The 27,931-nt window shown below is 39.9% G+C and overlaps 1 protein-coding gene across 7 annotated transcripts; it reads right to left on the bottom strand.

The window, feature by feature from the left end:
- Positions 1 to 446: 446 nt before the first annotated feature.
- Positions 447 to 25,931, bottom strand: LOC124262201. 7 transcript variants are annotated; one of them, XM_046696657.1, is made up of 14 exons: positions 25,857 to 25,931; positions 25,175 to 25,281; positions 13,778 to 13,837; positions 13,142 to 13,531; positions 12,783 to 12,860; positions 11,991 to 12,080; positions 11,728 to 11,781; positions 9,075 to 9,134; positions 8,571 to 8,957; positions 7,283 to 7,378; positions 7,049 to 7,147; positions 6,303 to 6,340; positions 5,055 to 5,160; positions 447 to 552 (listed from the first exon to the last, which is right to left on the bottom strand). In XM_046696657.1, the coding sequence occupies exons 2-14, from the start codon at positions 25,275 to 25,277 to the stop codon at positions 503 to 505; spliced, it is 1,611 nt and encodes a 536-aa protein (XP_046552613.1). In that variant the 5' UTR covers positions 25,278 to 25,281; positions 25,857 to 25,931; the 3' UTR covers positions 447 to 502. The 7 variants fall into 7 exon arrangements, with proteins under 7 accessions (XP_046552613.1, XP_046552612.1, XP_046552615.1 ...); XM_046696656.1 differs by having other exon boundaries at positions 8,541 to 8,957; XM_046696659.1 differs by lacking the exon at positions 12,783 to 12,860 and having other exon boundaries at positions 8,541 to 8,957.
- Positions 25,932 to 27,931: the final 2,000 nt, after the last annotated feature.

The raw sequence follows: 27,931 nt of genomic DNA on the forward strand, positions 1-27,931 counted from the left end.
CATTAATGGGTACAACAAAGGACTGGTCGGCTCGGAGTCAGTATATATTGTGTCTGAGTGGGGTATTCATGCTTCACTGCGGCATGGTATCTCAGTGGGCTAACACTATAAATCCAGCTTAAGTCTGGGCTAGTACAAGCAGCCGCATATACACTTACACGCATGTACGTCGTCATATGAGCGAAATGTTCTCAAGCGCACGACGTAAAACTCAATTCACCTCACCTCTCACATTGCATGTGATCCTTGCCTTTGGTCTTAGCACGTGCCAATCGAAAAAATAATGTGTGTGCTACGCCCGAAGGTCAAAATACATCCTACACACAAACACAACTTTATATGAATATATGTGGTTATGTGTGCGTTAAACTCATTGGTGTTGCAATACAGTCTTCCTTGTTTATAGTTTTTCTAACAAACTTATGGCATTTTACGTAGATTTGATAAAGAAGAGATTTATAAAACAGTCACTTTGTACGCCTACTCACGGTATCCACTAGTTTCAGTCAAGGAAGGCGAATTTGATCCTCATCCACAGCAACATTCGAGTTTCTGGAAACAAAATTCAAACACTGTATTCCAAGATTTTGCCTCAAATCAAATGTCGCTTTTCAGTCTCCAGTGCATCGAGAATTGAAGCGGGACTTTATGGATAACAAATTCTATATTGCGGGAGTATCTGTATCGAAACGTCGCCGATTCTAAACGAATTCAATGCATTGAGCGTCACGGGTGCTACTGCCACAAATTATTATGTATAGTTGTATCCCATGGGCACATAAAACAATGACTGCCAGCTTTCCATCCACACTTACCTGTCACCATATACCACCCTTTGATATTACTGAAGCTTTCCACCCGCAATAACCTGTCACCATATACCACACTGTTATATTACTGGAGCTTTCCATCCACAATGACCTGTCACCATATACCACACTGTGATATTACTGGAGTTTTCCACACACACTGACCAGTCACCATATACCACGCTGTGATATTCCTGGAGCTTTCCACACCCACTGATAGTCACCATACACCACGCTGTGATATTCCTGGAGCTTTCCACACACACTGACCTGTCACAATATACCACACTGTCATATTACTGGAGCTTTCCACACACACTGACCTGTCACCATATACCACGCTGTGATATTCCTGGAGCTTTCCACACACACTGACCAGTCACCATATACCACGCTGTGATATTACTGGAGCTTTCCACACACACTGACCTGTCACCATATACCACGCTGTGATATTACTGGAGCTTTACACACACATTGACCTGTCACCATATACCACACTGTGATATTACTGGAGCTTTCCACACACACTGACCAGTCACCATATACCACACTGTGATATTACTGAAGCTTTCCATCCACACTGACCTGTCACCATATACCACGCTGTGATGTGCAGGAGCTTTCCATCCACGCTGACCTGTCACCATATACCACATAATGATATTACTGGAAAGCTCCATCCACGCTGACCTGTCACCATATGCACCACTGTGATGATATTGCAGGGAGCTTTCCATCCCTTACCTGTCACCATATACCCGCCTTTGATATTACTGGAAGCTTTCCACCCGCAACAACTGTCACTATATACCACACTGTGATATTACTGGAGCTTTCCATCCACAATGACCTGTCACCATATACCACACTGTGATATTACTGGAGCTTTCCACACACACTGACCAGTCACCATATACCACGCTGTTATATTACTGGAGCTTTCCATCCACAATGACCAGTCACCATATACCACACTGTGATATTACTGGAGCTTTCCACACACACTGACCTGTCACCATATACCACGCTGTATTCATGGAGCTTTTCCACGCTGACCCAGTCACCATATACCACGCTGTGATATTACTGGAGCTTTCCACACACACTGACCTGTCACCATATACCACGCTGTGATATTACTGGAGCTTTACACACACATTGACCTGTCACCATATACCACACTGTGATATTACTGGAGCTTTCCACACACACTGACCAGTCACCATATACCACACTGTGATATTACTGAAGCTTTCCATCCACACTGACCTGTCACCATATACCACACTGTGATATTACTGGAGCTTTCCATCCACACTGACCTGTCACCATATACCACCCTTTGATATATCTGCAGCTTTCCACCCACACTGACTTGTCACCATGTACGACACTTTGATATTACTGGAGCTTTACACCCACACTGACCTTTCACAATATACCACGCTGTGATATTACTGGAGCTTTAACTTTATGAGGATTTGTATAACAAAAAACCTTCTCTTGTTCCGACTCTTGGGCTCCGAATTAAGCCATTTATTGCTGCTGCCGGCATTGAGCTGGAAAATATAGCTCCTTCCCGTCTTCTTTCTTCTCCTCCTTGGCAATTAGTTAGACCAGAAGTTGACTTAACACTTACAACATTTTAAAAATCGGAAACAAGTGAATTACAATATAAACAAGAATATAATCAATTAAAAGTAAATATAATACATATAGATCCTTATTTACAGTTGGGTCCAAAGGATGGTGGCGCGGTTGTTTTTGTGCCACTGTCATTGGGACCAAAACAATATCTTCCAGACTACCTAATGACAGTTCAATTTTCACAGCAGAAGCAAACGCAATACTAACAGCTCTTAAATATATTAATAAACACCGTAAATATAAACACTATATCATCTTTTCAGATTCTCTTTCGTGTTTTCAGGCTATTAAAAATCTTTCTTGCAAACATCCACTTTTATTAGAAATTATTGAGTTGTACAATGAACCTGCTACTGGCCAATGCGACATCGTCTTTTGTTGGTTACCCAGCCACGTTGGCATTTCTGGGAACACAATGGCTGATCTTGCTGCTAAGGCAGCACTCAAACAAATCTGTGACACCACTTCTGATTCCATCCGTGATCTGATGCAGAAGAAGTGGGACACGCAAGTAGGTATCAATAAACTACATGAAATAAAACCCTACATTGGTTACACCTACTTGGGTTGTCAGTCCATATTTGAAGAGGTCATTATACGACGATGTCGCATTGGCCACACTAGATATACTCACGAATATTTACTGAAAGGCGAAGATCCTCCGTTTTGCATCCCTTGTGATGAAAGAATCACAGTCAAGCATGTCTTGCTTGACTGTGTTGAATATTCCATCACAAGGGATATTTATTTCAAAGTAAAAACTATGAAGGATCTTTTTAGTAATATAAGTTCTCATTTAATTATTGCCTTTTAAAAAAAATTAGACTTGCTAACTGATTTGTAAATAGATATATATTTTATCATTGTAGTTTAGATTAGTAACTGAGATTGTTCGTGGCTGTACCCTCAAAGGGGGTTGAAGTAGTGTAAAGTTTTTTAGCCTCCTGAGAGGGTACGTAAGTCCCAAAATGTTCCAAGTCCATTTAAACTTGCCAGGATTTTTAAACGTAGCATTTTTGTTATTTTTATTTTGGCTAACATTTCTTACAATCGCCAGCAGCTGAAGGGATGGTGTAAATCCAACTAGGGTCCATGCAGGTAGCAAAAGGTACTGTAAGTCCCCATGGGCCCTAGTATGGTGATCTACCTTCTGATGTTGGCGATCTATAGCCCAATTTTACATTGTATTGTCCCAAAATAGTTTTCTACTTTTAAAGATATATGCTAGCTAGTTTTAATTCAATCTGTGATATTCTAGTAGTTTTACTGTCCTTTATTGATAGGGTTTTATATATTATATGTATGTATTATAGATTTAGAACTAGTTTTAGTCACCATATGGCTGAAATATTGCCGCTGTGACTTTAAATCTCACTCACTCACTCACTGGAATTTTAAACCCACACTGACCTGTCACCATACACCACCCTATGATATTACTGGAGCATTCCACTCTTTGACCTTTCACCATATACCACACTGTCATATTACTGGAGCTTTCCATCCACACTGACGTGGCACCATATACCACACTGTGATATTACTGGAGCTTTTCAACCACACTAACCTGTCACCATATACCACACTGTCATATTACTGGAACTTTTCACCAACACTGACCTGTCACCATATACCACACTGTCATATTACTGGAGATTTTCACCAAAACTGAACTGTCACCATATACCACGCTGTGATATTTTGCTGGAGTTTCGTACTCACACTGACCTGTAACCATATACCATGCTGTGATATTACTGGACCTTTTCACCAACACTATCCTGTCACCATATACCAAGCTGTGATATTACTGGAGCTTTCCACACCCGCTCACCTGTCACCATATACCACCCTATGATATTACTGGAGCATTCAACTCTTTGACCTTTCACCATATACCACACTGTGATATTACTGGAGCTTTTCACCAACACTGACCTCTCACCATATACCACACTGTCATATTACTGGTGATTTCACAAAAACCGACCTGTCAACATATACCACACTGTTATATTACTGAAGCTGTCCACCCGAGCTGAACGGTCACCATATACCACGTTGTGATATTACTGGAGCTTTCCACACACACTGACCTGTCACCATATACCACGCTGTGATATTACTGGGGCTTTCCACACACGTTCACCTGTCACATTATACCACACTGTCATATTACTGGAGCTTTGAACTCACACTAACCTGTCACCATATACCTCACTGTGATATATCTGGAGCTTTCCACCCACACTGACCTGTCACCATAAACCGCACTGTGATATTACTGGAGCTTTCCACCCACATTGACCTATCACCATATACCACACTGTGATATTACTGGAGCTTTCAACCCACACTGACCTGTCACCATATACCACACTGTGATATTACGGGAGCTTTCCACCCACATTGACCTGTAACCATATACCGCGCTTTGGTACTACTGCCTCTTTCCACCCACATTAATCTTTTATCATATATCAAGCTGTTATCTTTCGGGAATGCTTCAGCATTTAATCCTACATTGTCACCAAGACATTTACTCAATGCAGATATTCAGTTGAATGTAGCGAGTTTATTGTATAGAATGACTACCTGCCAGCTGGGATCTTTCATAGTCTTTAATTTGTTCGTCTTTTTGGCCAAGCTCGATGTTTAAAGTTGTTATTTGCTGTTTCAGTCCCCGCACAATCTCTTGGTACTGGAAATGAGAACGGCGTGGTATATGTGTTTGGTATATACGTATAGGGTTTATTTGGTTCCACCCGACGAGCATCCTTTACTATCTGACCAAGCGTTTGTCATTTTGAAAAATAAAATAACAGAAAGGCACTTCAACAAAGAATATCATTTAAATGTGGTATGCCTGCAGTTGCTATGACAATTGTTATTTGAATCATGTACGAAATGTGCGGTATATCGAATCCATGTTTTTGTAATACGTTTGTACACATACATGTCCTGCAAATGCGTAAAGCTGAGTGTCAAAGGTGAAATAAATCTGGTGAGATTCACACAGCAAATGCACCCGATATTGATTTTCTGTTTTTGATTCATTTTTGTTGACTCCATATATCATTCCCTGATTCACTCTCACAGAAACCCGTGAAGATCCGGGTTACACTGTATCTCCACTAACCCATGCTTCTCGTAAGAGGCGACTAACGGGATCGTGTGGTCAGATCGATGCTCATGATGTTGATCACTGGATTGTCTGGTCCAGACTCGACTCCCGGCATATAGCTGGAGTGAGTGAGCGAGTTAAATTGTATCGTCACATCGGCCATATTGCAGCCATATTGTGACGAAAACAATTAAGTTTATACATAGCAATTAATGGTAAATTGTAAAAACTTGTCAACGAAGGACAGTCCATATAAACTCACTCACTAAGAAAGTGAAACATCAGTGTCCTGTTGCATGTTGTGTGAGAAGAGACAATATAGATTTAGACGGGATACACTCTCTTTCATTGACGTCATTTTACAGGGTGGGGTATTCTAAATATCACTTGAAACTGCTCTTCGTGTTTGTACATGTGTGTAACGACATGACAGTGTTGCGATGTAAATGTTGGCCAGTTCTATCAGTAATATGGACACAGTGTCCTCATGGCAACGTTCCTGCGAGCGGAAACACAATTCAAGGATACTTGAATGGCTGAAATGAGACAAGACATTGTCTGCATTTGTTACTATACACAATCCCAACCAAGCCTTGAATGAGATATGTTTAGTATGCGTGCAGATTGTTTATCATAACTACACAGATCCGTCTTCGATTTGAGGGAAATCATATTTTTGGAAGATTTAGTTGGTTGTGACTGGGACTAAAACCAAATACCTGTTTATTTGAACGGTCAAGCAGCTCCTCTCCCAATCCTGTTGGTGAAAAGAATCTTATAAAGTGACGGAAATGGATAGATAATGGTAGTATTTAGAAATGCAAAATAACTTGCACCTGTACCAATATGTGGCATATACTCCCTTGGTAATCCTGCTTAAAGACAAATGAAAACATCAATTAAAAACACTTGAATGTAGAAATAAGAATCAAAACCTGTTCACATATGTGATGTCCAGAAAGGTTTTATGTCATTTTCAGTAGAAACTGAATAAAATCGATCACAAGTAAATTTCTCTTCACATTCCTTTCCTTAATGATCATGACGAAATAAAATATATTTTACATCTCTCATGTTACAGTAGGATATTCCAAACTACTATTAGGCTGCTGTCGGACCCCACGGCCCCTGTCGTGTGATGCAAGGCAACAAACATTTTCTTCGTTATGAAAATTGTGCGAGAAGCGGATACAACTGAACTACAATCTCAGTGATCCCTTCACATAAGTATCACACCTGTTCCGCCTTTCAAAACCAATGAATATATTTCGTCGGATAATTGATACATTTTCTATGTACTATGAACTAAATGAATTTCTAATGGAATAACTTTAGGATCAGCAGAGTTTAAAATTCAGAAACATGACTGTTGAAAAATATGACATTTATGCTTAATCAGCTTGCAATGGTATTTCTGTATCTGAGCATGAATCAAGAATTACTTTAAGGTTAGAGTTACCCTTACCAGACGTTTGTGGATGAGGTATTGGTTGTAGGCATGTTTGACATCTTGAAAAAGATGGCCAGTCTGACAGTTTTCCTTTCTTTTTATGTGACATGTGTTCTGTGATGAAAAAGAGACATTTGACATGTGAACATGTTATTGATATTAGATAATTATAAAGAGATACATGTTTTACAATATGTGATAACATATGCACATTGTGCTTATGTAGCAGCTTTATGTCGATCAACCTACCTCCTGAAGATGTTAGAGATGTATCAGCAGATAGATAATCTTTTCCTGTTGATATCGAATAGCTGATAATTGGTTTCCTTTTCAGTGGACTGGGCTCTGCAACAATTTAACATAAAAAAATTCAAGTTTTTCAAAGCTTTGATTTTTCTAACTTATGCACATATCCTGATAACAATGTTGAAATTGCATCAGAACCAGTAACAGTTGATTTATGTCAAGCTACCAGGACGAAGCCTGACTTACTTTGAGTATACACACTTCAAAATGACAGACAGTGTTTTCGTCATGCAGCGGTAACCATCATACAAAGGAAAGACGAATATTGCCAATCAACAAGCCGTAAATATCTGGCAGAAGTAGAAAGAAAGCCTTACGACAAGAAGACAAAGTCAGCAATATCCCCCGCAAAGGAAAAATACTCTTCATGAATACGTCAACTAGTTAAGACTATGTCAAATGTATATAGTGGGAGGAGAGTGTTGAAATGTTTTCAAGTTCTGCTCCTGATAGGAGCACTACCACTATTTTCATTCGAATTCAAACTTGTTGCAATGGAAACCCAAAACATATTTTATTCAAAAATCTAAAAATACACACATCACCAGGCCTATCTATGTACCAAGTTTGGCCAAGAAATATTGAACGGTTTTAAGGTTCTGTTCTGGAACAAAGGCACTCTATGGTCGCTAGTATGGTGATCTACCTTCAGTTGTTGGCGATCTATAGCCCATTTTTTGTGTTGTAATGTCCTAAATAGTATATACTTTTAAGTCACATGCTAGTTTTAACTGTCCTTCGCAGTTATTTTACAGTCCGTCGCAGACAAAGCTTAACGTATAGCACTATACATTATTTAAATTTGTCCCTTTTATTCACGATATGGCTGAAGCATTGCCAAAGTGAACATTGCCGAGTTTTAACTCTCACATATTCTGTTCCGGAGAGGAGCACTAACACCAGACGAGGTCGAGGTCAAAAGCGTTGCCATGACAACGCAAAAAAACATCTTATTCAAACATCCAAAAGTAACAGGAGGCACCCGTTCATCGCCAGGCCTATCTATGCGCCAAGTTTGGTGAAGAAATATTTAGCGATGTTTAAGTTCTGCTCCGGAAAATAATACCCTCCGCAAAACGCATCGCGGCTAACAATCATATGTACATTTGTCTTGCAAGCAGCAATTATTTAACATGTGTTATATTTTCAAAGGGTCAGATATATAATCACTCAGAAAAAGAGGCGTTTGCAAATGATGTACCTCTTGTATCCACTTTCCTTTCATACTCACTCAGGTCTTGTAGCTTGATGTGAAGGGTTATGTCCTCAACTTCGGAGTCAAGTTGACGCAAGCAGTGTAATATCAGGTGTTCTATTTCCTGATGCCTCTTTATCATCTGTATAGCATCCTCTCTGGTTTCGTGCTCAAACACAAACACTATACTCCCACTTCGAACTTCCTTCAATTTAGCATGATGTGTTCGCCTCGTTGAATCCTTTATTTCGTACAGTGGCTCCATCACGCTCGAGGAGGGATCAACATTTAACACCTGTTTGTTCGGCTTTGTCTTACAAGTCCACTCAGTTTTGCAAGTGCTATTATAGGTTTCATCACTGTCTTCATCGTTGAACTGGATATGCATTTCTTTTGTTTTCTTTCCACCCTTTGATCTTGTAACTGAAACATATTTACATAGCGCACACAATCAATGTATAGTTTAAGTGGGTGAACTGTAACTGATATTTATCAACTACTATAAACAGTTTGGCGTTACATTGATGCGTTGTGTCTTACCTTTGGTGCGACAGTGTCGTATCTTTCCACAAACTTGAAAGCTTTTCGATTCTATTTTACCTGCAATAAAAAGTTTATTAATGGCTGCAAGCTCATATGATTCCACAGCACTGTGTGTAGATTGTCTTGAGAACTGGGGATTATTAGTATTAGAAATGCGCTAGATTCCATGCATGAAAGTAAAGGACAGTAAATTGCATAATTGACATGCATAATTTACAACACGTACATTATTTAAGGAAATATGTGAGTTCAAACATTCAAAGTATATTTAATCTTGTTCGTCTAATGCTTGGTTAAATTTGCCAATATTGCCAAGATCTGGTATGGTATAGCATATATCCAGCGAAGGTCCATGCAGGTAGCAAAAGTACTGTAAGTCCCCACAGTCTCTTGTATCTACCTACAGTTGCTGACGATCTATAGTCCGCTTTTATATTGTATTGTCTTCAATAGTAAAATAGTTTCTACATTTACATGCTAGATTTGCATTTATAACAGTGATATTCTAGTTGTTCTAACTAGACAGACTCTCTAATACATACTTATTTATTTGTTTATATATTTTCAATATATGAATTGTTTTAGCACACGATATGGCTGAAATATTTCCGATGAGAGTATAAATTTTAACTCACTCACTCACACACTACAACATGTACCTAATTTACATGAGAATTTACATGAGACTGTGAACAACAGATGCAGAATACTGTGAAGGGCATTAAAGGTAATTATAGCGATAGGAACGATGTGACGTATTCACTAGCTGACAATAATCAAGTCCGACTTCCAGTGAGAGGTCGTTTGGGAGAAAATCTCTACTAAACCTGGAAAGATCTCAGAACAAAGACTTCAGTTTACTCCTTGAGACAGTGAGGCGGTGTTTGTCAGCAGACGGTGCATCTTGATGGAAAGTGTTTGCTCTCGAGTTTCGTGGACATAATTGGTGGCGAAAATATACACAAGTGTTATTATCAAACTCCAGTGTTGTACTACTCATGATATATCTGTTCCCATGGATACGCTAGTCAGAGAACAGACTGGTGTCTTTACAGTTTCTGAAGAGTTTTCCGTCATCCATCCTTGAAGTTACCAGGGATCTCACCTATGCATGATCCTTGAAGTTACAAGGGATCCCACCTATGCATGATCCTTGAAGTTACAAGGGATCTCACCTATGCATGATCCTTGAAGTTACAAGGGATCTCACCTATGCATGATCCTTGAAGTTACCAGGGATCTCATCTATGCATGATCCTTGAAGTTACCAGGGATCTCACCTATGCATGAACTGCATTTGTAGTCAAGGACCTTCCGATCCAAACAATGTTTCGCGGATAGTAGTATTATGATCGGTTGAGAAATGGTCTTGGAAAATGGTGAACGGCCGACTGTAACGCTTGTTTTCCATGACCCCAGCTCCCCAACCCATCTGTCTGAGAGTTATTGGGCAGTTGGGTATCTTCCGTAATAACGTCTGACAGTCTGTTTTCTTTCTTTGTGTGGCGTTTAAGAAGTTAGACAGTACCATGTTTGGCGTTTGATGTGAAGGGCTTCGCTGTGTTTGCCTTAACTTTGGGAGGAACTCAACAAACTGCACCTTTCAAACCAATCTGCTGGAGCCGAAAGTGGATGATACGATCGTCATTCTCCAGCCTTATCATGATCCGAACCAGCTTCTGAACCATCTAAACAACGTACAACCCCTCAACAAATTCACCGTGGAGACTGTGCAGAACAACCAACTACCTTTCCCTGACGTCCTCGTATCCCACACCACCTCCAACCATCTCCAGACCACTGTATGCAGAAAACCCACCCAAGTACATCCACTACAACTACAACAATCCTCCCAAAGTGAAGATCGAGATAATCTCCACTCTAACCAGAAGAGCGAAGAACATCATTGAATCCGCATAAAGAAATTCAATACGTGCATATATACCTCGCCTCCACTTCAGGTTACAATCCTGCTTGACAACGGTACATGAATCTGTATCGAAACGTCGCACACACGAAACAAAGAAGATTGTCTATATAGTCTGTCTTATGTACAACGATGTCTCCTAAGTCTCTGGTACTACTGTGTGAAGCGCACAGGGCCAAAGACTGAAACGTGAGGCAAATCGATGCTGTGTTTTGAACTTAACACAATACGTCGCCATTACAACATTTAAGGCCTCAGTGAAGAACATTTCCAGATTTGATGCATCAGGGACAAAAATGATGTCCAATGCAATTCCTTATTTTGACTTGTACCGTATGTTCCCGAATTACTTCAAGTGAATAAATGACTAGACTTTGCATTTGTTTATGACGGGTGCCACTAGTTGGGACAGGATACGCTCACCTTTTCGAGAACTCTTGGTATCATCATTATTTCATAGTGGTTTATAAACACATGCTCTGTCATCGTATCGCATGCTGACAATCACTTTAGTGTCTACTCCAGTCACGTTTGTTTACAAACATCATCGCACAGGTGTAATACTGTTGAAACAAATACATACTCATCATATAGTCTGAATTGTACAACTGAGACTTTTTCATGGATAAGGAAAGGGTTTTGTCGCTTCTATTTTAGCCTCTCTGATAAGCTGTGAGATTTAATTCACGTCCTGGCACATACTTTGAATGAAGCTACACATACTTTGTTTCTGCGGGTCTGCCATCTGTGAGTTTTCCGAGCCTTCATAGAAATCACCTGTGGTGGAAAGAATTACCAAACAATAAACAGGAACTGACATGAATGAACATTTTCTGCTTAAGTGAAAAGCTGAGTGAGTGTGTTGGATTGTATGGATCAATGTAATTCTTCACCTGTCAAGTCTGACTCGCGAGGAGGGAATTATGACATATTCAGTTGATATTTGTGCCATGTTTTGTGAATATTTATATAAACCAACCACATACCCTGAACTTGAATCATCTTTCCAACTTTCTGGGTCCCACCAACAATTGATCTGTTTGCTGTACCTGTGCCATCAACTCCTTTGATAGTGACTAAAGAACGAAAATGAAATAAATTCAACCATTGTTAGATTTTAGTTTATATGACATGTTAATGTGAAGCAGCATCAGTTTACTATACAGGTAATATACAGGTCAAAGTCATGACAGGCTGCTTTGCCATCACACACAGGGGCTGCTTTCTGTTCACCTTCACTGTCTTTGTTCTCTTATAACAAGCAGTTATACCAAACCACAATACAGACCTAATACTTAACATACCGATCTAACTGTTGGAATATGCATTACTCTGACAAAGACTAGTTAAGGTCAGTATTTCAACGAGAGAAGAATACTGTATGATGACTGACTGACTGACTGAGTTTGGTTGTTCGCCACTTTTAGCAATATTCCAGCAACATCAAGGCAGGGGACACCAGAAATGGGCTTCACACATTGTACCCATGTGGGGATTCGAATCCGGGTCTTCGGCGTGACGAGCCAACGCTTTAACCACTAGGCTACCCCACCGCCCACTGTATGATGATGAATAAAGAAATATTTATTTGTGAAAGCAGAAATCATGAATGAAAACTGTCACATGATTATTATAAAACCAATTGAATGTTGACAGATAAAAAAAATATTATACAAACAACTGTTGTTTTGCAATGTCAATGCATGTGAATGAGTTGCAATCGATGGAGTTTACCATACAGATTATATACAGACCAAGACGACAATAACTCGCTTTACCATCGCCCATAGCGGCTGTTTCCTGTTCAGCACTGTTGTCAGGCTTCTGTTCTCTGTCCTGTGATCTTCCTGCAATTTCTTTTCATGAAATTAGAAAAGGGTTACGATTTAATCATACCCATCTAACTTAACGAACGCGTAATTGTTGACCAACGAATCTCGAAGGATATATTTCGAAAAATAGTTTGCTCTACCCTCATGAGTCGTGTCATAGATTATCATTTGTCCTGAACTATTATATATAACAATGAGGATGCTTGTGTTGTTTAGTTCTTAGGTTTTCTTTTCGTAAAAGCTGTTTTACCGCTAATGTAGCAGACAGAGGCAACTGGTGGTCATCAAATATCATCTCCTCTTACTTTGGGTTCGGGAACTCGTCCTCGTTGTTGGAATTTGCGTCGGCGCTGGAATTTCTATTTTTAGATGGATACTGGTCATTTCCACATCAATTTGTTTAAAAAGGTCTTCTATCATGTCTTTCACAACTTCATGGTTCTTTGCCATATTCAAGGCCTCATCCTTCTCGTCATGTCCAAACACAAATTGTACATTTCCATTTTCCATTTTCGACAGCCAAGCATTATAATAACGCTTAGATTTGTTATCAAATTGGCAAAGTGCTTTGCAGAGTTTAGTCGTCAACTCCACGAAGCAGCTTGGGGTACAGTTCCACAACGACAATTGCGTCAGTGGCAAAGCGTCGTTCACATGCACACTTATCACAGTCTCATTGCGCATGGAAAATGTCACTGCCAAAGCAAGAAACACACAGGTTAGAATGTTTGTTCTCTACGTGATCTTGACACAGATTATAACACAAACAACTACATCATATGGTGTTATTATTAGTGTAACTACATTGATTTCTAGCTATGTTTTGACATTTGAAATTTAATTTTTAAACAAAACTGTATCTATACTGTGCATCTCGTTTTGGAATTCGGAATACATATCCTGCCAGATAGTGGCCTCAATGCATAATAAAACATGCTCACATTTTGTTTCCACAGGAACTTCAGCTGCCGTCATTTGAATTTCTACTGTGGTGATTTTACCTTCAAAGATAGTTTCAATTTAAGAATGTTATTACTGATGCGGGTTATAAAAGTATTCACTGGTCATTTACGTATGTCATTGTTGTTGTTGTCCATGATATAGATCCTTAGTCCGAATGGCTGGAAGTCCAATGATAATACTCGAATGTATTAATATTAAAACCTGTGAAAACTCCATAACCAGATCAAGGGCAAATACCTACTGAACAAACATGAAATACTTCCTTACTCTATGTCCATACTATACTGACAAACAATAATAACGCTACTCAGAATTCATGAAAATGAGTTCGGATTTGATACTTTAACACGTTCAAAAAAACGTTTTGAAAACATAATTTTGTGGAGGTTTTTCTGACATTTCAAAAATGTTTTGACAAAACAGTGGCGAGAAATATTAGAAACCTTGACATTTTGAAAACGTTTTTCAATGGGGTTTACAAAACGTTTCAAAAACGTTTGGGTTGAATCCTATCTTGCGAATGTAGAGATATCAGAAACGAAGGATATCTTCTGATATCGTTGCAAGGCTAGTTTATCAACACTGAGTGTTTTGACACCCGTCCAGTAAATGAATACATGAAAGTGAATTTGTTAATGGCATCCGTTATCAAATAGTAAACATGAAAACAAAACAATGATATGTTTTAAGGAATACTTCATTTCATCAATACATATGGAAAATAATCAGTAATCTTTCTCATCAAGCTCCTCTTGTGTCCGTGTTGGCTTCTGAAAATAAACCCATATAAATTCTATAAATATTTACTGTCACTTCATTCTTGATGATGCTACATTTCTGCTAAATAATGTTTCTGTATCGTGAAACTATGTTGAAGAGTACAAATTCCCACCAGCATTTATCGAAAGCTTAAAAAACAAGTACAGATCAATCAGCCTAGACCGTAAATTATATACAATAGGAATTTATTACCAACCAAAAAATGCAATTTGTCAAATAGTGCAACTGATTTCATCTGGTTATATTGTATGATACTTTCCCAAACTACGGACGTCACTTACAAAAGAAAGTTGTTACTCGCAATAGTTTGCGGGACTGAATAATGTTCATTTCTTACAACTGACCCAAGTTATAAATGATTAGTTGCCTCTTAATGGCAGGATAAACGTTCAATTAGAAGTATTTCTTCATGACACATCTTCATTTCTTGTTTAAAAGTCGCATACTATATTTAGTTATGAGGGGGGCTGACATTTGTTATGAGATATCATAGTCTGGTTGTTAGGGAAGTGACGTTATGTTTATGTTATAAAATAACGACCTGGAGTCACCGACTCAAATGTAATATTATCCCCTGATTTCCTGTTCATGGCGATTAGCAACAGTGTCTACGTGACCAAATCTGTGTCGGCAGGTTGGATACGGGGCAGAGGAAACAGGGAAAATTCCTATATGTGAAAACATGTCCACATTTTGGTCATTTAATAAATAGTAATATTATAGTAAAGTTAGTAGTTGACGTTCATTTACAAATTGATTGATATTACCGTGGACTACATTGCATTATTTGCTAACAGAGAAAGATTCTGACATAGTTTGGATATGAATGTGCATGTATTAATTTACCACTCTGCAAACAAATAAAACAGGATTTCTCATTTTGCTTGTACTATTGATTTTGATCTTGTGAACATTGATGAAACAATAACACGCATTCTAACACAACGAGTAAATGTATACTTGTAATCGTCACAAAGATGGTATGTCACAAAGAATATATATCACACATATGTTAAGAAAACATCATAGGAATACGTATTGTTTCAAACAAAGAATGAGTGAAAATTGACTGAAATTCTTCATCAATTTGACTTACAACTTACAAAGTGACGTTTTTAGAACAATAATGTGAATATACATACCTCTTTTTAGAAAACTGTCGTCTTGACACAATGTAAAATGGACAGTCGTCTACACCGAGCAATGTGGTGGAACTTCCCGTCTGATATGTACAGAGACCGATTTTGAATGCACCGGTCCCTGCTCTGACAAGATAAAGTATCTGAGAAAATTCCTGAGAACTGACACCGATACAAGAGATAGCACGTTGTCCACGCAGAGAAGGCTGAACTTAAACGCACAGCAGTAAACGGGAGATTATATTTACAATACAATGTTGGATCTATAGTAAATAATATAGTAAAGAAATCAGTGATGGTAATGAAGCACATGACATACTATCCCACTTGACAAAATGTTCACAACAGTCTTCAAGACTTATAGTTTCCCACAAATATTTATGTACAGGTGTAATCTCATAACCATTATTTTCAAGTTAATGTACATTCCTGCAGTGAACGGAGACGTGCTTATCAGGAAAAGTTAACCTCAAAATGTTTCAATAACGATTTAATAACGTTGTGATTTGGTTGCAATCAAACTTTAGGAAAACCTTCGCCAATGTTTCAATAACGTTTCTAAAATGTTGGTGTGTAGAAGCTTGGATTTTGTTTCTTGATAACGTTTTAATAGCGTTAATCGAAACATTTTCATATCGTTTCAAAGTAACATTCAACATTATAAAAACGTTTTCATGAAACATTTCCCTGAGTAACCACTACAACGCCGTGATTTGGTCCAGGGGTCGCCGTATCAGCGAAAGGACTGTGCGTACACGAGTCCTAGCGGCAGGCCTACGTTGCCGTCGACCTTACCGTGGACCCATCCTCACCAACAGACATCGACTTGAACGGCGCCGTTGGGCGGCAAATCGAGGTCACCTTGGACAATGAAGGTGGGATGTTGTCATCTTTTCAGTCGAATCGGGATTCACTGACGGCCGACAACGAGTATACCTCCGTAAAAACGAGCGGTTTGCACAGGCCTGTGTTGTGGTTCTATGTGCAAGGAACACTGGTTGTTGTGCAAGGAACTCATGCTCAACGATACATCACTGACATCCTTCAGCCAGTTGTTCTTCAATGATCAGGCAGCAATGCGTCACGTCTTCCAGCCACTCAACCAGAATCCCGCAGGCTTTCCTCCAAACACACCATGTTCAGGTGTTATCATGGTCGTCCGTCTCCCCGGATATGAATCCGATTGAGCACAGTCTGGACGGCGTGTTCATCGACAACATCATCCACAACGTAATGTTGCTGAGTTGACACAGGCATTGCAGCACCACTGGGATTCCATTCCCCAAGCATCTGTAAGACGTCTGTGTCCTTTCATGCCAAGCAGATTGCAAGCATGCATCCGAACCAATGGAAGCCACACTCGTTATTAAGGGGTTTTGGACCCCATTGAGATGGTATGCAAGACCACATCTTTCAAAGTATGTTTAATCTCACCACATGTTTAATCATAGTATATATGTTCGTTTAAATTAATGGCTAACTTTGAGAGGATGATGTAAATCCAACTAGAGTCCATGCAGGTAGCAAAAGTACTGTAAGTTCCCGTCCCCATCTACCTTCAAGTTATTGAACTTGTTGGCAACCTATAGCCCATTTTTCAATTGTATTGTTCTATTTAATGATATCGTTTTATGATAGCGTGCTAATTTTACTTTAATACATGTGATATACATTGTACTAGTAGTTTTACTGTTCTTCGACAACAGACTTTTATTTACTAATTGTATTGATCTATTAATAAATTGTTCTTGTCACGATATAGCTGAAATATTGCCAATGTGACGATGAATATTAACTCCCCCACTCACTACAGTTGAATTTTGCAGTTGTTCCGTTTATTATCACTTACGTTATTCATCATGGCAAATATCAATTAAGTTTATCCTAAGCATTTACCTGTAAATAACAATGTAAAGTTAGTTTGGAACCACACAAAAATATTTTTTTGTCAATATTTGTAAAGTTGTGCAAAAAAAACATTTCATCGAGAAATGTGTTAATAAATAAAGTATCTTGCAGCTAGAATTATCCAGAAGATAACTTTATGTGCAATGAAATTCCAGGGGTAATTCTAAAAAAATAAATGTAATGAACTAATAACAATTTAATAGCGCGTAAATAATGATGATTATATCCACACTTTGATTGATACCAATAGCTCTGAATAGGTGTCTCTCACAAATGTAACATGAGCTTGATTAACATATTATTACAACCCCATTTAGCATTTGTTTATGGCGCAGCATGTTCTGTTACACGTAACATCCTTAATTTATCAATAATATCTTGATGTCAACATTGTAAGAAACATTTTTACATTTTTTAATTATATCATACTTAGTCTCACATGTGTTATGTACTTTTTTCAGTTGGAACAGATGCACATCTTTTAGAGGAGAAAGAAGGAGGAATAGATTTCTTTATCACCACAATTACCATCAAGAGCAAACTGAAACAGATCTTCAGATTTCTTTTAACATCTGGTGTTCAAGCAATACATTGCCAATGAAGAAACAGCAAGTCACTGAAGTGTTGTATATACAGTTATAAAACATATTAAAGCCCTACACATCATCCTTTGGACACTTGCTGGAACAGGAAATGCTTGTAATCAGCAAGGTGTTGTGGAACTTCTTGTAACATGTTGATACTCTCAGATAATTCAGTGAGAATTTAGATGAGTGACCATGAAAGAACATTTGTATTCCAGTTGATACTGTTACAGTACTTTGTTCAGGTTTAGCATCTGGGAAATGCAAAGAATGTTTTATATGTTATGAGTAATTATGTCTTTGGAATAAACTTGCAGAATAGTTCTAAAACATAGATGGATTTCTAGTAATCCCTTGGCTTACACAGCACAAAACTCTAGGGAGTGGGCGCTCCCGAATTAATGTGGTTTTCAGCCGCAACTCTTGACAAGCAAAAGGACGCAGTTTGGCAAGTAAGCCCCGCAGCCCCACGATTTATCAGGTGACCCCAGTGAATTAAAGTCGAAGACCTTAATCTGGCCAGTCCCTGCTTCGAAACTACCCCCCACAGACACACGTTGGAAGGCGGTGAAAGAGTGAATAGCCCGGTTGCTCAACTAGTTTAACGTTCAGTACCATTCTCCCTAACTTACCAAGGTGAGAAAGGATTTAGGAGCAGAACGCTCCGAAAACCATGTAGGTAATCGGAAATCAACACTTCACTGACGTGATTGCTCGAAGAGTAGAGGTCAGTAAGTGGAGTGTCGATCATCTCTGCATGTAGCACAAGACTGGCCTCACAGTCTATCAAGTCATAACTTATGACAGTGCAGACACGCCCTATTCCCATAGGTGAGAATAATCTTATCCCAGTGGAAAAAAAGTACCAAGACATGGATAACATCGATATCTTTTATTATGTACAGAGCAACATCGACCCAAGAAGGATTGCTTTATCTGCGAACACGGGCCGATGACAATTGCTGCGCCAGGACCAAGGGGCCGAATTCATGTAGACCTTCCATGTCTGTAACCGATAGATCCCTCAGGTAATGTGAAGCAACAACTGTATCAGATCTCCAAAAAACAGCCCTCCATGATGGACAGCAGGGAACAATTTCTGTGAAGAGCCTTGGTGGAGGCAAGAGCTCGAGTCTCATGATGCTTTGCCATCGACGGTGGAGGTAGGTCACATCCAAAACGCCAAGGTAGTACGGGAGACTTCCGAGGTGGAGGCAGTAGACAATGGAATGAACAATCTCTTGCGCAGTCTGCGGCGATCCTGTGAGGCAGCTAGGTAAATCCTTAATGCACGCACCAGGAATAAGAACAGATCCTCAGTGTCATCTGGGCCCAAGATAGTGGACAATGGCAGAATCGTGAATGTGCAATCCGGCTGTCCTGGTAACTGATTCTTGGCGAGAAAATCCCATCGCAAACCAAGATGGGCCAAGAGAAAGAAGGTCTTAAAGGAGACATGTTCGAAATCTTTCTCCTCCAAAGGTTCGTAATCAACTGATGTGAGATGAGCAAGTACAACGGAAAGATCCCCAAGCTGGAGGCCGGAACTTCCGAGACTGGTCAGCCAGTTTGTAGGACTGGAGGAGAGACTGGAGTTCAGGGACAGTGGACACCTTCACACCCGAGGCCGCTGCAATAACGGTGTTAAGATCAGCCAGGTAGGTAGATAGTGTAGAACCTTTGAGTTTTCTGGATGTTCGTAGATGTTGAAGGTACTCTGCAGCCATCTGCGGGGAGGCAGTAGTGAAGGGATGAGACGCCCTTCTTCCTGCAATAGGTTTCAAAATTCTTCCATTTGTCATCGTAGAGTGACCTCGTAGAAGTACGATGCACTGTAGGAATGGCCGTAGCCACCCATTTAGAATAGCCCTTCGCCATTAACGACCGATGTAGATGTGCCAGGTGTGCAGATGGAGTGTCAACAGGGACCAGTGCAGCTGGTCGGAGTGCAGATGTATCGGGTCAAACGGGCAGTGGTACGGGATCTGGTTAGGCTAGGTCTTGAAGGTTTACGAACCAATAGGGCGAGACCAAAAGCAGAGTTATCCTCTGAGTTGCGCGCAGCTACACTTATATGCGAGGAAGAAGGGCCACTGGCGGAAACGCGTAAGCATTTAGGTCCTCCCAGGGGATGGCTAGAGCATCGAGGTCCCAAGCCAGAGGATCCGAAACAGTGACACAAAAGCAGCTGATGGTTGAATGGGGTGGCGAAAGGCAGCGTGATGGTCTGGAACACCTGAGGATGTAATCTCCATTCCGTTGGAGAGGGACGACTCGGCCGGGACAGAGAATCTGCGATGACATTCTTCACCCCCGGAATGTGGTTGGCTCGGTCTAAGATGTTGAGAGAGTCCACCAGATCGAAGAACTGTTTAGTCCACTGCAGCAGTTGAGTAGACTCCGTGGACCCCATCCTGTTGATATGCCAAACCACCACTGCGTTGTTCGATCGGATCATGAGGGAAGTTGCTCGTAGGTCATCCTGCCAGTGACTGATTGCAAGAATCAGCGCCCTGAACTCCAGAACGTTTATGTGACGAGAGACCACAGCCCTGCCACTTGTTGACTGAGAAGATGAGCTCCCCACCCGTGTAGAGATGCGTACACATACTGGTGGTGAGACGGAACAAACGGCCCTAAACAAATTCCGTCGCAAACATTCAAATCTTTCATCCACCACAGGAGGCAATGGGATCTCCCACTCTGATGTAAGGCACTAGAAAGTACTGCAAGGGATAAAGTTGAGGGTCAACGCCTGAGCCGACGTCAAGAGGCCCAGGAGTTCCTGCCACTGTCGAAGTGTCCTGGGGTGCGCCAGTGCCAGAGAGACCAATCGCTGTATCTTGCAGAAACGATCCCTCGGGAAAAAGGCACTCTAGGGATCATTGACACATCCATCAACCCCACCGGAGGATAATAGAGTGCCGCCCCGAAACCATCCACTGTATCCGAAGCCATTGCCACATTCTACACAAGCCCCGAATGGGAAAGAGGCATAGAATCAACCACCGAAGTGGAAAGTGCCTCACTGCATGGAAGCGTCACTTGAGATGTAATGCTAGGAATCACACCAAGCCATGCACGAGAAACCCCCACCTCAGGAACAGAAGTGCGCTGAGGAATAGGCATTACCGAAGAGGGACGGGTTTGAGGAGAATACGTACACAACACGACAACCCTAGGTGGTGAAGAGTCTTCTAATGTGATGGGGTTAGACGCATGCGGCCGAAAAAGTTGCCATAAATTTTCACTGAGGTAGGAATCCGACGCCTCCCCTAGGAAATTTTCAGTAGGCGACGGGGACTTCCAACGTCAGACTGCAATTTTCTTACGGCTTTCTGTCTTAGAACGTTTAGACGCAGAAGGACCCTCAGATGGTTGATGACGATCTCTGTCTACAAGCTACCCGGCGATATTCAGAAAACGTATCATCGTTGATGTCTGCACAGAAAGTGCAACGTTGAGACCACTCACTACGTCCTAAGCAATCAACACATAAAGCATGTGGGTCTGCCGCCGAGAAGTTGCTATTGCATGTATCGCAATGTTTGCGCTTTTTAGCACTATTGCGATTTGAGTTTCCCATAGTAGAAACGCAATCAAACTTTCTTAGAGACAAGCACACGTCCACACGACGTAGCGACAAGAAAGAGAATGACAGGCACAGGTAGTCACATAATCATCTGAGCGAGCTCCACACTTACAAAGATGATTGACAGGTGCTGATATCGGAGTGGGGGCAGAGGTCAGGGCGGGTCAGAGGCCAGTAAGATTTGATTCAACTTAGCCTACAGCACGTTTCCACACATGGTCGTAGAGAAGAAGAGAGGTGCATACCGTGAGATAGGATAAGTTTAAAAATTGAAATTCTTTGTTTTTATTTGCTGTAAGATTACAACACTAGTTCATAGCACAATAACCAGTACACATTATTCTTGTCCATTATTTTAAAACATATTGGTCTAACTGTATAGTGGAAAATATGGAATGCAAGTTACCAACCTTGGCCTCATTGGCAGAATATTTGGAATACGAAAAATGGGTGAAAAACACTCTGGTTCATGATAAGTAATCATACTCATGCTGCTATCAGCCAGTGTCTGCAGAATCTACAGTCATGACATAGTATATAAGCACATTTAGATTCCCCATGTATTGGTCAGTATATTTTACAATACAGGAAATGCCTTTGAGTGCTTACTCCATATTTGAGTGCATTTGGTCTTGCATTTCTGCCAATTGTGACTTGAAGGTGCTGTGTGCTGCTTCATATTTTGCTTACCGCACAGCAGAACCTCACCCCTGCATAACCAAGAACTAAGTAACACTCATGTACTTTAGATCATGTACTTTACAAAGTGTAATTAATATTGTCTAACAACCAGTTTTTATATATCACCCCACTAAAATAATGTTTACATAATTTGATAAATAATTGTTTCATGGTGAACATTCATATGGCTGAGGGTTTTCACAATTTTGTTTGGAATATCTGACAGTGGTAACCGAAATAATTGTAACCATGCCATCAAGGTTACTTGTTGAGCGGGGCGGTGGGGTAGCCTAGTTGTGAAAGCGTTGGCTCGTCACGCCGAAGGTCCGGGTTCGAATCCCCAAATGGGTACAATGTGTGAAGCCCATTTCTGGTGTCCCCCGCCGTGATGTTGCTGGAATATTGCTAAAAGCGGCGTAAAACCAAATTCAGTCAGTCAGTCAGTACTTGTTGAGCTGTTGATTGATTTGTGACACTATATAGTATGACTGCTTGTGTGAATACAACGTCACCATAAATGGGAAAGTTCATATATTTTATTTTTTTTATAATGATACAAGAACTGCTATTCATTCCAGGGATTGGGAAAGGCAGGGGCCATTTTGGACATTAGAATAAAAAATGGCCCATTAAAATCTTGACGTTTACTATCGATACAAGGGCAGTGGCCCAATCTAAATTCAGAAAATGGCCCATTGTCAAAGGTCTCCATCCCAATCCCTGTATTCAATATATCATTATCAGTATATTTACAGCATGGCAAAGAAACAGTTTGACACATGCAGATCCCTGTCATCTATCCAAAGTAAAATTTATAATGCATTTGCTTTCACATTTGCAAAGCAAGAAACAATTTATTTCTTGTATTTCATTCTGTCACCTGAACTTGCATACAGTCATCCCTTAGACTTGGAAGGGAGTAAAATTATTAAGCCACCAACTAGTTTGAGTACCTCTTTGATACAATGCATTTTACATTGCATAAAGCCTATTGTGATTACATCTAACAAATAGTTCCTAACAAATATAAATATTGATATGTAAAAACTAGTTACAAAATTGGGAATAGTTACAAAATATTGTTGCAGCATAACAAATGCATTTAGAAAAAATAAACAACAAATTAAACAAACAAACATATTCTAATTTGGAATTACATATTCTAATTCTAATTTCGAAAATGGAAATGATCGTCAATATGGCCAAATATGAATAGAACGTCAACTTGATCAAATTGGTGACACATGACTCTTTTATGAATAGCAGTATAGTAATTAATAGTTTTATTAAATCAATAAATACAGTTTACTCAAATGCATTTCACGTTAACCATGTCATTGATTCCCGAAAAATAGTTTCGGACAAACACTGTCCGCGATACTGAAAAGAAACACGTTTAGCGATAGAACTGCACTGGTTGTCAAAAATATATTATAGCTAAAGAAAGGTACTCATATGTTTTCGAATTGACTCATGGTTGTCGGTTGTCAGTAAATAACCGATAATCCTTGAAGGAATAATAAATTTTCGATCTTATCGTCCCCAAATAATCCATTTTTTACGACTGTCACCAGCTGTGACAGCCAAGCATGCCAGTACACTTGGTCCGGTCTAGTAAGCTCATATTAGGCGGTCGCGCAATTTGGCACCAGAACTGCTTCTTGAGTATTTGCTTGTAACCGGAAATCTAGTAGCGGAAGTAGCGCCTCGCGAGACTTACGGGCCCTATACATTGATTTTAGATATGCACGTTCTTCGATCAAAGACAGACATAACACGCAACACATTTACCCATCATTAGGCAAATATCACGTTCTGGTAAACTGCTCTTACAGCTCGGTAACTTCGAAAATCAATTGATTTCGTTGCTGATTAGCAAATGTGGGGCCTCCAGTACGCTGGACAGCTAATAGGGCAGTAACGATGCACCGAACTATCGATGGATTGCTATTGTTAAGTCTCCTATAGCAATTAATATAATCGGATGGAAAAACGAAAAACTATCGATGCATCGATAGTATGTGTGACTATCGATAATTTTGTAATTGACTTCCGTTGATAAATGCAGCGCAAAATACAGGAAGCACCAGGTTCGTTCTCTTTCATTGAGAGTGCAGACTTGCAGCTTCGTTCAGTGGTTTAACTGTTTACTTGATCTGGGTTTCAAGTTTCTTGTCAGTTATTAAAGGAGACTGACACTACTTCAACTTGTATTTATTTCATATTAACTATACATTCAATTGCCAAATGACTAAAGTCTTCAAATGAGAAAATTCAAGGAGAAAAAAACTATTGCAATAGTTGATCGCAGTAGACTATTGTTGTAGCATGTTTTCTCCTGAATAGTCACCCCTATTAGCTAAGCGTAGACGATCCACACGGACCTCTTTGTATGTCAAACTGAATAACCCATTCGTAGAACTATCACTAGAAGCCCCATTTATTATGACTGTAAAGCTGTAAATAATTTTTATAATTGTCGCTATTTTGTATGACATGTAATGCGCTGATATCATTTACATTTCGCAATAACCTTCCTTTCTAATATTCAGTGTTCAATATCAGTGTTCTGTATATCTGGATCACGAAGAGGAGGAAGCATTGGGAGATATCAATTTCTGAAAATATATTGCAGAATTCACCGACGTCAAATTGTGTCGTACTGAAGCCAAACCGCTGGTTATGACTTACCTTCACCATCTTGAGCTTGTGATGTTGAGGGAGAAGATGATGGTGCGTTGTCCAAGTGGCTGTCCCTTGAAGGCGGCTTCGGTTTCCTTTTCTTGCGTGGCATCTTCCTATCATGATACGTGTAGAATTGTTATTCTCATAACTAAATGTATATCTGAGTATTGTTTTCCTGTCATACAAATGCCCCGAACATTCATGGTCGAGCCCAGGATAATAGAGCGAGTTTATACAGAGGCCGGTTATTCAATTGAACGAGCAATGTGTTGTGTTGTGCAGTGCACCTTCTTGTGTGTCACAGACAACATATACTTCCTTGTTAGTAGAGCGTAACTAGGTCAGGAGGTGTAAATTGATATTTCCTTCTTTGACTAAAACATATAACCGTGCACTAAACTACACGGGGTAAAATACAATGAATTTGTGTAGACATGTAACAGGTACCATACGCAACAAACACAGGTATTTGTGTCTCGCAAACCTATCCAGCCTTGTTCAGCTCATAGAGACATGCATTGCGACATTACAGGTTATATCTATGGGTGGTTAGTATTGATTATCCCTGGCGTATATCAAAACGTGGTTATGATACAAAGCCAAATATGTAGAAGTAGTTTAAGACTAGTTATGCTTCATTTAGTACTAAACACCATTCTAGGTGTTGTAGAGGATCTTTATGACATACCTGTCGTCTTTACTCCTCCCACTTCACCTCCAGGTGTAACTTGTTCCCGGGTACGCTGCACAGGCGCGTCACTTCAGCCACTGATAACACAACCTGAGTTATTTCTGTACGCACAGGGACATAAGTGCTGCTAGCTTTAGCGACTTGTTTCCTGGCCGCCGTAAACATTATATCGGTACTATTACAACAGGTAAATCAAGGGCGGATACAGGATTTATATATTCTCACTCACTCACTCACTCACTCACTCACTCACCACTCTCACCCTCACTCACTCGCTCACTCACCTCACTCACTCACTCACTCACTCACTCACTCACTCACTCACTCACTCACTCACTCACTCACTCACTCACTCACTCACTCACTCACTCACTCACTCACTCACTCACTCACTCACTCACTCACTCACTCACTCACTCACTCACTCACTCACTCACTCCACTCTCCTCACTCACTCACTCACTCACTCACTCACTCACTCACTCTCTCACTCACTCACTCACTCACTCACTCACTCACTCACTCACTCACTCACTCACTCACTCACTCTTCTGAATTTCAAGTGCACAATTTCATGTATGTTTTTGCCTAGAGTCGTATGCCCAGAAGGCTGTGGCTCATCGGCAAATCTGGTGGATTCATTAATCTTTTAATTTTTCTGCTTGAGTATGTCATCCGGGTATCCCTGGTGCTGCAAGTCGGAGATCCGGTTGTTTTTAGCATTGTCCGTGTGATACTCCGTGGTGGGTGGGGAACTCGGATGATGAACCATTTAACATTAACCATGGCTTACGAAACCCCCTTAAAGTGTTTTGATAACAATTGCTTATCATTATCATAGGCTTGTACAGCGTTTAGCAAATGAACGCGTGTCGGCGGGAAAGGGGATTATGATGTTTTACAGAGGTAAGTGCCTGGTACTCTTCCTTGGGAATGGATACTAAAATACTTCGTATGCACCTTGATTGAATTAGATGTAATGGTTTAGAGGTTACTAAAAATTATATTTCCTTCAACTACTTAATAAATAGGAAACAATATACGACATTTCAAGGACATACAAAGAATTCAAACACAATAGAATAGTTTGAATTTACTTTTTAGGCATCATTACGTTGTCATGTTTCATATACTGAAACATAATGTATAAACACAAGTAATTATACATCCAAGCTCGAATAGATTAAACATAATTGAACTTACTAATTTGAAGTTTACTGAATTGTAACTAGTTGTTTTCTATAATCTAAAGTTCGTAATGTTACCTAAGCGAATATAAAGTGATACGTCGCGCCTTTGTATCGAATACATATATACATGTCAGTGTTATTACAACAATGAAATCTTTTACTACGTTTGTTACAAAAGACAGTAAGTTGGTAATTCAAAACATTGTCACACATGGACAGAAGTAATATCATAAGTTATTACATGTAAGCCATACAAAGGTATTTCAAGCATTTTTGTTCAAGCTGTTGAAAGTTTCATGTTGATTTGAATTGTCAGTTTTCTATGCAATTTACATGAGCATTCTGTAAAACGTTTGCAATTGATCTGTGTAATTATCAAATCCGGTGCAATTATCACGTGTATCAATCAACTCAGTCTCTATTGATCCATCGTCAATAAAAGCTGGATAGTATATCAGTTACGGTATCGATACACATGCGTATAATCATTCAAGCAGATTACAGTAATGAGATAATTGAAAGCCTCTTTCGACCTTGAAATAACAGCCTCCGGTAGAATGCATATATAGTTACGTCCTTGTTGAAAGGTTTAAATTTGTCCCGTGACAAGTGTAAAATAAACAGATGCGCTGTTATATCATTGGACATCTTGCTTTATGGAGTCACGCCCCTCTCTGTGATGTTTATACATGCATGCACATCTGTAATCTTATGAACCTCGTTTGCATTCATTAAAGATATAGGCACGCCCACCTTCATAAATATTGGGGGTGGGGGTGTCAACTGCAAGTTTATACACTATAATAATTCAGTATAGTGTCACCTCGTGAATTCTGTAATGCGTGTAGTCTAGTTTGGATAGTCATTCGTATCAAGGTGAAG

Source organism: Haliotis rubra, unplaced genomic scaffold (genome assembly GCF_003918875.1).
Source record: "Haliotis rubra isolate DU_JTF1 unplaced genomic scaffold, ASM391887v1 Scf827, whole genome shotgun sequence".
NCBI lineage: Eukaryota > Metazoa > Mollusca > Gastropoda > Lepetellida > Haliotidae > Haliotis > Haliotis rubra.